Raw genomic sequence first — 11,920 nt, 5'->3', positions numbered from 1 at the left:
AATGTCCTCCAGGTTCACCCATTTTGAATAATATTGCATGAGTTCCTTGTTTTTCAATGCAGTATAGTATTCCATTGTGCGAATATACCACAGCTTCTCTACCCATTCGTTTGTTGATGGGCATTTAGGTTGATTACTTGCACCCGTAGCTAATTGCCAGTGGCAGGGTGTGCTCAAACACGAGCTCTGGAGTATAGGAACAATCTGATAGAATGTCAAATAAATTTAACACTTTGACTTTCATACGCCCCACCTTATTGCTATGTGTCATCAGATTGAAACCAACTCACAGCAGACCGTCCAGCAGGTTTTCATGGGCTGTAAATCACCCAGGAGGAGATTGTCCATCTTTCTCCCTTGGAGCAACTGATGGCTTTGAACTGTGTGCGTTTGGGTTGACAGTGCACCTTCTTACCATTAGGCTATCAGATCTCTCTCCCAGCATTATTGTTGTTGATGCATCTGTCAAGTTGGAACCAACTCATAGTTGATTCTCTAGCAGATTTTCAGAGGTAGTAAGGCAAATGGGAAGAAGTGGGAGGAGATGCCTATCTTCCCATGAAACAGCTGAGAAATTCGATCCACGTGACTTTGGGTTTTCCGTGTAACTCCTTACCACTAGGCCAGGAGAATAATAGCTAAATAATTTCTGCATAGTTTTTGAAACATTAAAAATGTCCCTGGCTTGTTATTGTAAGGATGTATTTTTTAAATGTCTATACTGGTTTGCATGCAAAATTTGTATACATTGTGTTTCATTCATATACCTTATGCTTCACATTCCTTCATTTGCATTGTGTTTCATACAGTCATTCTCATACATTGCATTTTACAAAACCAATCACCAGTGATCCATGCCCACTGTCATCACATCTTTTCAGGTCCCCCCTGGACCTTTCCTAATTCCTTTGTCCTCTCCTTTTTTTAATTTTTTTAAAATGTTATATTGGTTTACTTAAAAAGTTCATATACATTGTTTTTTACACTGAATCTTTTCCCTTTCCTTTACCCACACCTCCCTCTACCCATCAAATTGTGTGAGCCTATAAAATTAAGTTCCTCCCCCCTTGCATCCTTGTACTCATTCTACAATAATGGTCACATACAATATTTGTCTTTATAAGACTGAGTTAGTTCACTTAGCATAATGCTGTCCAGTCCTTCCCATACTAGGTAGTAATCTGTATCATCTCCTTCAGCCCACCGAACTCTGTGCCCCTGTGATTTCTCTCCCTCCTCCTTATCCTCCCTGTTCTTTCCCTCTTTGGACTTTTATTCACATCTTCTTATTAGTTAACCTTCTATTTTTATAATAATGATCTTAGGCAGTATTTGTCCTTATGTGACTGAGTTAGCTCAGTCAGTGTAACAGTCTCTAGCCTCCCCTATGTTACATAGTAGTTCTTCAAATTATTGCTCCTGAGTGCTTCATAGTATTCCATCATGTTAATATAGTATAATTTCTCAGTCCATTCATTTGTTGGTGGACATTTGGGCTGTTTATATTTTCTTGCTATTGTGAATAATGCTGCTATGAACAGCAAACACAAAGCTTTATTTGTGTCCCAGTTCTATTTTCCTTGAGGCATATTCCTAGCAGTGGAGTAACTGGGTCATATAGCCATTCTTTGTTCAGCTCTTTGAGAAATGCCAAGTTGTCCTAGCTTGTTTTAATTTCTTTCAATGACTTTCTTAGTGGCCTGGTCTGTCGGGTGTTGCCCAGCTATCCCAAAGATGGCTTCTCTTTGGAGATTCGAATCCACCATTGGCCATTGGCTCTGAGGGAAAAAGATGAACGATCTCGTCCTGTGTGATTTATAGCCTCCAAAAACCTCTTGGAGTGTCAACTATGAGTTGGCTCTGACTCAATGATAATGAGGTGGGGGGTTGGGGTTCTTTTTTGTTTGCTTGGTTTGGTTTACTAATAAATCCAAGAGGAAGCTCTGATGGTCTAATCTGTAGGCAGTTTGTTGCTAACCCAAAGGTCGCACCTCTCTGGAGATTTGAAGCCACCAGTGGCTCCAAAGAAGAAACATGGACTGTCTCCTCCTGTGTCATTTACAGCCTTGGAAACCCCATGGAGCTGTGAGCTGGTTCCAACTCCATGGCCATGAGTTAGAGATCTAGGGCTTTGCATTCTGTCATTGATCTGACCTGGACCTCTCACAGGTGGAGGAACTGAGGCCCAGAGAGGGCTTGTGTTCACACACTATGTGTTCACACATAGTTCAAGCCTCCTGACACTCAGCATAAAGACCTCTCTATTGGCTTTAAATACTTCACATAGGACCTGAAAGAACATGTAAATGTTTACTGAGGAATTAATGAGGGTTGCTTTATACAAGTTTGTTACTGAGAAATCACAATCCCCAGCAGTATGGTACATTTGATTTATCTGCTGAAGCGCAGATTATAAAGGCAGGAAGGTGAATTTGGAAATATTTTCAAATTCCTCATAATCAGTCCCAATTTTATTTTGACAGCTAGGAACCAAGAACACATAGCCTAGTGGGACAGACAAGGCATCAGGCAAATATATCAGGGAAGCAAAAAGCCATAGTTTCAGGAAGCCCAGAGAGCTATTTGCCACGATCCTGTAGGCATTTCAGCATCACTCAAGCTTAGAGCTCCGTAGAGGAGGGAGGAATTATTTCTGCAAGCAGAGGAAAGACTTTGCAGAGGTGAGAAGTGGTGCTTCTTCAGGAGCAGCTTCCCAGAAAGACTGGTTTTGTAAGAGCAGAAAGCTTGAGAAAGTGGATTTAAAAAAAAAGAATGGGGATTTTATACAGAAGTACCAACACATTCAAAGGCTTACAGACAGATACATGAGGTCCCACCTTGAGCCCATATAAAGACGTCAGACAAAATAGAGCATTCTTCAAGACACTCCCAGAAAAGTTTTGTCACCATACAATCCTATGGTACCGTGAATGTAAATGGTCCTCCCTGGAGCTGTAGAGAGTCTACCTCATACCATGGCTCACAGAGGCTATAAAGCCTAGGAGGGTAAGCTGGAAGTTAGATGAGGCTGTGTTGTGAAGAAAGCTCCAGCAAAGCCTGCCCTACTGAATTTGGCAGGTTCTGGCAAGCGGAGCGAAGCCCTCGCTGCAGACGCTCCTTCCATGTCTGAGCAGTCCTGTTTATCTGTCTGGTCACAGCCCTGAGACCATGGGGAGGAGACTCCATTTCTCAAGGGCAGGCACAGCTCTTTTTTCTCCCATCTGGACCAAACAGCTTTTCCAAAACCCTTCGAGCCTGTTCACACGTAGCAGAAACACATCTCTTATTGATCAACAGCTCAAAGGGAAAGTCCCATAAAAAATCTGCTTTTCTTTTTGTCTCTGATAGGCCCTTCAGCATCATCATGCTGTTCACGAAATTTCCTACATTGCAAAGGACATCACAGATCACCGGGCCTTTGGATACGTTTGTGGGAAGGAAGGGAATCACAGATTTGTGGCGATAAAAACGGCGCAGGCGGTAAGTTTTTCCTTTTCATTTTAGGGACAGCAGAGGGACTCTGTTGGCCTTTGAATGTCCACTCTGGTAGTGCAAGGGAAAGGTGGGTCACCACTAGAACTGACACTCTGATCCCCTTCTAGAAAAGGGAAACAGCCTTGAAGCAAGAAAACATGCTTACAGCTACCCACTTGGTTTCTTGTTTTTTGTTTTCTAATGGGTATTTCCTAATGACTAATTATTTTCCTCTCTGATTAAGCTGGATGGAGGCACAGTATACAAATAAGTTTCATAGCCTCATTTAAAAAGAAAATAAGAGAAAATAAAAGCTGTTTTGCATAAGGCCTACCCTAGTTTATTGTATTTGAAATTGCTAATAAATAAAAGCCATGCCTTTTTATGCTTATGATTATTATGAATTTGCAAATATAATTAGCTTAAGAAATGAACTTTAGCCTAGATACAATTTGCTAAACCAATATAAACAAGGTAGAATTAATTAAGGATGGAATGCTTTCAGTTTAATAGAAGGGAAAAAAAACCAAAGGACTGTGGTCGCAGCCAGTTGAAAACAGAAATTGGTCGCTGCGGTTCAGTATAGTAATTCCTTTATTAATGCTCTCACCACCCTTTACTCCAGGCTGAACCTGTTATTCTGGACTTGCGAGATCTCTTTCAACTCATCTATGAATTGAAGCAAAGAGAAGAATTAGAAAAAAAGGCACAAAAGGATAAGCAGTGTGAACAAGCTGTGTACCAGGTATACCTGTGGCTTTATCCCCATGCCGGAGAAGATCGGAGCTTAGAATAAACAGATGTGGGAGCTGCCAGTCAGGGCTTCTCTTGCTGCCAGAAAGAAATAAACAAAGAGGAAAGGTCCCGTGGAAATTGCAGGTGCCCAAAGCAAGCCACTCAAAATAAGCCCTTGTTCTTTGTGATCCTAGGCATTGTAGATGAAGTGAAGGCTTTATTCCAGAGGAAGGTGTCAGAGGAGGGGGACTAAAGACATGCAATTGCTTTGGCTTCTAGTAGTGGTGTTAGGGTGGTGGGAAGGCTTTGCAGGTTTTACCTTCTTCTGTGTGTTTTCTGCCTTAATGACCCACCAGTCTTTTTGCTGTCCTGTAATTTCTGAACACAATCTCATCTCTCTTCCTTTATATCCTCTGCCCTTCACCCTCCTGCCTCTCACTCTGTCGTAGACAATTTTGGAAGAGGATGTGGAAGACCCTGTATACCAGGTAATTTCTGAAACACATTGGGTTTCATGTTTAGGGTCTTGGGTGCAGCCATTTGTCAGACTTGAAGAATCCACTGGCTAAGGAGCCTGGAGAGGGACCAGGATTATTTCTGACGGTGAGGTCTGCCAGCCCCTCCAGGCCAAATTTCCGTAAAAATGAACAGAAGTTTGGCCAGCAGCGATAACGGGAGAATTGGAGACGCGCCTCTCCCTTTCTGCCCTTGCTTCAGCCCTCTCCACAATCTGTAAAAGTTTGATCCCCAAGCTGAATGTCTTCAAGAGCCTCTTGAATATTCTTAAGTTCATTAGTGAGAAAATGAATAATGAGGAGGTTTATCGTGTTAAGAGCTGGAGACAGGGACTGACGTTTTGGCAGCATTTTATTACAAAAACCAAAGGATGATTTGTAAGCTTTCGAAAGGCTATGAGAAGTATCCAAGACCCAAATAGGTCCTCTGTCCCTCTGGTTTCCTCATTCCTGCCATAGGGGCTACAATGAGGAGGGAAGTAATAAACTCAGAGACCACTCTACTCCCGGGAGTTTCTCGTTACTCTTGTCAGGGACAAGAGGCCAGCTCTCTGGGTTCAAATCCCTGCTTGTATTCAAGCAGAAATACAAGAAGGAAAGAGGAGGCTTTACCATCTCTGGTGTTTATGCTCAAGGAGAAAAAGAAACCAAGAAGTTGACTTACTGAAAATAAAAAAATTCTAAAACGTACAATTCCGAAATGCATACATGTTTAAATCTATCGTATGTATTCCATATACATGAAGTAAATGCATATTTTCCCATGGAAAGCTGGAATATCAGGATGAGAGTAAAATAAAATGGGTAACTTTCAGTTGAAGAAGCTTTGACTATAAAAATCTATAGGGGAAAAAATCTATTTAAAACAAGACTCTTGTTTGAGTCCCTGAAGTGTGAGGAATTTAGAATACAAGTTATCTAACTAACTAGCTTGCAGATAATAGAGAATATAGCCCAATTTGAAATGTTCTGCTTCTTTAACAACTGAAATATGCACAAGGAAAATGGGTTCTCTCAGTATTTTGAGCTGAGCTCATAAAGTAAAATAGTACTTAATGAAGGAGTTGGGAGCTTCCTGAGCAAAATTTCAGAGTTGGCCCAGGACCTTGGACTGAGGGTTCAAAAGGAGGAGAAATCTTTGACCCCAAGTTTACTGAGGATACCAGGCATCCCATGCTTACTTAGTCATACCTCATTGATCAAATAATATGGTTAAGTGCCATTGAGTCGCTTGTGACTGACTCATAGTGACCCTAATTTACAAAAGCTCCGAATCCTGCTCTATTCTGAGCCAGTCCCAGTCACTGAATCAATCCATTTCATCTGAGATGGAAATGACTCATCATTCTCCAGAGCTATATGTAGTCACTACTAAAGAGCTGACCTGCAGACCTTTGGGGCTTTTCTTAAAAAAATCAAATATGTGCAAACCAGTTTATTATAATAATATAGTGGTCTCCTTAAGACATTTTCTCTTGTGCCTGTTTCTTTAATGCTTACTGTGATTTGTATCCTGATTTCCAAATGCTTGTTTTCCTTTCTCTTTTTCACCTCTGACCTGTCCTCTCGGGGCTGCTCCTGTAATAGTACATTGTGTTTGAGGCTGGACACGAGCCAATCCGTGATCCTGAAACGGAAGAAAACATTTATCAGGTATAGACTTGCTTGCCTCCCTTAACACTGCACCATGACCAGCCAATGCACTGGAGAGTCTTAAGAATCAGGAAGTCTCTCTCTTGAGGGTCCATAGAGCAGTTTCAGTCACTCTACGTTTGCTGAAGTACTGCTGTGTCAATTGGCTTCTGGTTCTCCTGCGATATACAAGTCTGTGTATGGGGTTTGTGGTTTTTATTTGGTATTTAATTTTCCCCAGTTTTTCATGCCATGTTATTAAAATGTTCAGTGGCTATTTAGGTATAATGTTTTAGTTTTTAATGAATCTTAAGTGTTGAGTGAACACAAAAATACTGCATTTTCACCAAAGTAAAATTGGAGGATTGATATCCATATACAATATTTACAGATTGTCCCCAGTCAGAACCAACTCATAACTGACCATCCACCAGATTTTCAGAGGCTCTAAATTATGCAGGAGGAGGCTCTGCATCTTTCTCCCTCAGAACATTTGGTGTATTTGAACTACCTGCCTTTGAGGTTGGCAGTGCAACTCTCTACCACTAACTAGGCCACCAGAGCTCCCTATATACAACATTAGGTCTCATTTCTCAAAATAATTTGCTCATCAAACTTCTTTAACTATTCAGCTCCACTCCAAGCAATAAAGTAGTGTTGTTGTTGTTGTTGCTGCTGGCCATCGAGTCTAGCACAACTCACAGTGACCCTATGAACAAAAGGCCTGGAGCCTTTCTATAACTGTCTTCATTTATAAAAGTTTCCAAGGGCGTGTTGTTTAGGAAGTGGATGCCAGTCCTAAGCAATAAAGTAAAAATTTAGAAATCCTATTTAAAGATAATCTTAAGAATATCGACTACTCTTAATTGACTATGATATGTTGAGCACTAAACACATTTTAATTATCCCAAGAATGCTATAAAATACGTCTTTTAAGACTGTTTTTATGTAGAAACTCAAGAGACGTGGAATAGCTTCCTCATGGTTACCCAGTTTGGATACAGACTGCATGCCTATCTGAAGGCAGAGCCCATGCTCTTCTAGCCTGTATTTCTATTCTGCCTTGTGGGGTAGAGACAGCACAGCCACACATCAACATGCGGTGGTGTTAGATGGAAAAAGAGTTGAGGGAAAGAGAGAGGAAGAAAGAAGCTGGTCCCATGGAACAAATGAGCCTTTATTGTGTGGTCTGGGAGGGATGCCAAGTGACTAGAGTAGTAGAGAAGGTCAAAATGGTGTGCGGGCAGTCCAGGGTGGTTTCTTTTTACTGGGGTTTTAGCAGGGACTAGGGAAAATGGTATTTTTCTCGGTATTTGGGGCTGTTAACTAACTTGGGTTTGGGCTTTTGTGATCAGGCCCAGAGCTTTACCAGGATGTATTGTCCAGTCTGGCCTTTGGTCTGGTGGTTGCTTTAGTTTCTGCTTTGGTCCCCTTAGATATTATCAGGCTTCTTAAGGAGTGATCAGGCCTGGTGGCAACTGCTACATTCTTCTCTAGGCGGCCTCTCATTTTTCCACTAACTGAAATTTTAATTCTAACTTGAAATATAAATGTTACGGTGTTAAGTGCCATTAAGTAGATGACTCATAGCAACCCTATGAACGGAAGACCTGAACACTTGTATAACGTTCATCGTTTCTCAAAGTTTATAGAGTTTCCAGAGGGAAGCTGTTTGGGAAGTGGATGCCATTCCTGCTTCCAAGCTTGTGTTAATTGAGGAGTTCCCAATTAAACATTATGAGAGAAGAAAACAATGTACTATATGGTTTTCATTTCTGAATTAAACTTAGTTAAGTGGATTACCATTATATTTAGGACTTGGAGTGGAAGCCACTGGTTGCCATCGAGTCAGTGACAACGCATAGTGAGCCCATGTGTGTTAGAGTAGAACTTGCTCCATAGGTTTTGCACTTGCTGCTTGTTTAGATCACCTGACCTTTTTTCCAAGGTGGCTCTGAATCCACTCGGATATACTCAAACTTCCATCAGTTTGATTAGCTACCAAGTGCATTAAACGGGGACTCCATTTTTAATCTGTTGTTAGATGCTGTTATGTCTGCTCTGATGGAAAGGAGCCTTAAGTACAACAGCTAAAAATCTTGCTCAGTCTGGCGCCATCCTTACAGTTTCTGCTGTGCGTAAGCTTTTTTGTTGTAGTCATTGAGTCTGTCAGTCTCATTGAGAGTCTTCCTTTCCTCCTCTCACCCTCCACCTTTCCAAGCTTAACTTGTAGTCTAGTATTGTGTGATTAAAGTAAAATATATTTCCAATTTCTGTCAAACACATAGGCTTTTAAAATGGCCAAAATAAAATCTTAGTTTTACAAACAACTTTATGAAGACCAGTCTTGTGGAATAATAATCGAAGAATTTCTATCCACTGGGCCCGTCTGGGTTCTAATCAAGTTTAAGGTTATGCTTTGAAGCTTTAAAGTCATTGCTTACAAATTTTCCATTATATAGAGTTATTTTTGTCCTTGGTGTCAGCTTTCAAAGGAAAACCTGACAGTGTCTGAATATGAGGCCAGAGGAACCATTAAATAGTCATCCTAGGAAGAGAGATAACCTTTTAAAATAAAATTAGACTTTTCAATATGAGAGGCCTGTGCATCTAGACTTAAGCTGGAGTTGGCAAGGTTCCCGTCATGGTGCCTGGAAGACTGGCTGTCGAGGACAGCTTAATGCACTGGAAAGAACTGCTTTAGGAGAATGGAAAGCTAGGTTCTGGTTCTGGCCTTGTAACCAGCTTCTTGTGGCGTTGTGGTACTGTGGCACTTGCCCTCTCTGAGACTCAGTTATAAAGCAGGAGAATAATCTCTCTTTCATGTACATATCCTTGTGAGAATAAAATAAGGACATGTTTAGGTTTGCCTTCTAAAGTGTAGTGTGCAAATCAGAATGCCAAGAAGAGGCACCATCTTGAATCACAGAATATACCATTTGGATATGTGGATTTGAGAGCTTCGTTCCATTGGACCAGTTCAGCAATTCATTTTATTTGTCAACTTCATTTTCTTCTCTGGGTCCCTATTTCCTCTTCTGTAAAATGAGTGAATAAGGCTTGAAGAATCTCTGAAGCAAACGCCTTTGCAGCCTTTTGCAACTAGTGTCTCATCATAGGGTTATAATTCTTCAGAGAAGCATGCTGGCTTGTTCTCCAGGGCAACAAAACACTTAGAAACTCTGTGTTTATTTGTAACATCTACTGGATGCTGATTATAAGCTAGAAGCGCTAGTAGGTTAGTGGGTTAAGTGGAGGTTGTTGGTTCAAATCTACCAGACACTTCAGAAAATAGAAGTAATCCATTCCTGTGAAGATTTCTTGCTGTTGTTGTTGTTAGATGTCAAGTTGTATACATCTCATAGCAACCCTGTGAACAATGGGGTTCAGACCGTGCCCTGTCCCGTGTTACCCTCACAATCTCTGACATGCTTGAGGTCATCGCTATAGCCAATGTCAATCCACCTGGTCAAGGGCCTTCCTCTCTTTTGCCGTTTCTCCACTTTCCCAAGCATGATGTCCTTTTCCAATGAATAGTCTCTCTTAGCAGCATGCCTGAAGTATGTGAGACAAAGTTTACTCATCTTTGCCTCCAAGGAGCATTCTGACAGCACCTTCTCCAAGATATGTCTGTTCTTTTGGCAGTACATGGACTATTCAGTACTCCTCTGCAGCACCACAACTCAGATATCAATTCTTCTTCAATCATTCTTATTCACTCTCCAGCTCTCAATAGCATAGCAAGTATTGTAAAGACCATAGCTTAGTCATGAGGCACACCTTAGTCCTCAAACTAACATCATTGCTCCTCAGTGATTTGGCGAAGTCCCTGACTGCAGATTTTCTTGGTGCAAAACATCTTCTGATCTCTTAACTGCTGCTACCAGGTACATTGATTGTGGATCCAGGTAAGGTGAAGTCATTGACAGTTTCAATCTTTTCTCCATTTACCTGTAGGGCTAGTAGTGAGAATTCTGTTTTCTTGATGTTGAGATGCAATCCATATTAAAGGCTGTAAAGATTTACAGGCGTGAAAACTCTGTGGGGCAGTTCTACCTTTTTCTGTAGAGACACTCTAAAGAACCCACTCCATGAGTGGAGTTTACTCACATTATCCTTTTCTCAATCAAAACCACCAGAGGTAGAGCCTTCCTCTGTGCCCAGACTCAGAAACTTGCACACCTAATATTTGTAAATAAATAGCTCAGATTATCATCAGAGGCTGTTTTCAGATGCCTGGATTGTGTGCTTCACAGTTCAGTTCTGTGCAAGCCCTCAGTATCTAAAGTCAACCCTGATCTTCCTTTGCCCATTATTAACAGGAAGGTGTCATTTAAGGGAATGAATATTTTACCACCCTCTCATGGAGATACCCTTGGTCACTCACCTCTCTTGCTAAGCCAGCCAAGTGCAGGCACAGTTTGCTAACAAGAGATAAGCTCAAGGCTTCAAGATAAGGCTAGGCTTTTAGGGAGTTGCCATTAGGAGCCTCATTCTTGCTCTTCTTTCTCTCTTTCTGGATACTCCTTCCAAGTACATTAGAATGCCCAGGAAGGTCTCAGATTTTATTCCCCCCCATGTCTGTAACCTTGGGCAAAGTACACAACCTTGGTATATCCGTACCCTAGGCTATAAAATGGGGGGCTCTATTAACTGCTCCTAGAAGTGATGTGTAAGTAAAAAGTGACAAGAATAGGCCTTTATATGTAGTAGCTTCTTAGGAAATGCTGTTTAAGATGTCTTACAATGATGTATTAAGAGAAGTGAAACAAAACTTGCTTACCTCATCTTGTCAGAAGGCCTAGCAGGAGGCTGCAACCTTGCTTGACTTCACCATTTATAACTCCTGATAATGGAAGGAGAGCCCTGGAGTAAATGTAACCTCTCTTTGAGGATCAGTAGTTTCACTGTCTAAACTATATTCATAATTGTCTTTCACTTTTAGTGCTCAGGAAAAGTCATCCATTGTCTTCTTAAAACAGTTCAGAGCCTCACAGAGCAAAACATTTTCATCCAACATTGGATCTTGGCCCTCCCAATAACACAGTGAGAGGGAAGAACATCTAAAATGATGATTGTTTTTAATATGAGAAAAATAAAATTCCCCTCAATCTGTGCATTGTGCCCAAAGGCAGAACTTCTGGTTCTTAATCCAGTATTCCTTATCAGACTTCCTACATGAGACATGAGCTTTCCAAGCGGGCATTATCCAAGTCCACTCACTGTTAATATCATTTGAAGTCATCAAATATGTGTCAAGTGTTGTTTTCTCTAAATTTTAAGTGTGTAGTCCCATGTCAGGAAGCTCTGGTGGTATAATCCGTAGGGAGCTGCTCTGCTTCTCTGAAAGACAAGTTCTCTGGGGTTCTAATCTATCAGTGGTTGTGAAGCAAGGAGATGGGCAGTTTCCTCCCATGAGCTTTATAGCCTTGAAATCAAGGATTAGTTGGTCCTTATTCATTAACAGTGAGGTGTTTAGTCCCATGCCAGAGTTCCTAGGTGACACAGATAGTTACTAGCTATTAACTAGCTAGTCTGAATTTCAAACCATTCCAGAGGTGCTT

The 11,920-nt window shown here is 41.2% G+C and overlaps 1 protein-coding gene across 4 annotated transcripts in view; it reads left to right on the top strand.

The window, feature by feature from the left end:
- Positions 1-11,920, top strand: part of DAB1 (Dab, reelin signal transducer, homolog 1 (Drosophila)) — a 410,174-nt gene that overhangs the window by 321,137 nt on the left and 77,117 nt on the right. For 2 of the 4 annotated variants that reach the window (XM_006879731.1, XM_006879729.1), the window contains exons 4-7: positions 3,349-3,480; positions 4,100-4,219; positions 4,659-4,697; positions 6,312-6,377. The exons of 1 other annotated variant lie outside the window; for it this stretch is intronic. In XM_006879731.1, coding sequence (XP_006879793.1) covers positions 3,349-3,480; positions 4,100-4,219; positions 4,659-4,697; positions 6,312-6,377 — 357 coding nt within the window. The remainder of the gene's footprint in view (positions 1-3,348; positions 3,481-4,099; positions 4,220-4,658; positions 4,698-6,311; positions 6,378-11,920) is intronic. One more of the 4 variants, XM_006879730.1, reaches the window with a different exon arrangement.

Source organism: Elephantulus edwardii, unplaced genomic scaffold (assembly GCF_000299155.1).
Source record: "Elephantulus edwardii isolate Elephantulus edwardi_28Jun2011 unplaced genomic scaffold, EleEdw1.0 scaffold00005, whole genome shotgun sequence".
In the NCBI taxonomy this organism is placed as follows: domain Eukaryota; kingdom Metazoa; phylum Chordata; class Mammalia; order Macroscelidea; family Macroscelididae; genus Elephantulus; species Elephantulus edwardii.
Note: the sequence above shows the minus strand (reverse complement) of the source record. Positions and strands in the feature narration are given on the sequence as shown.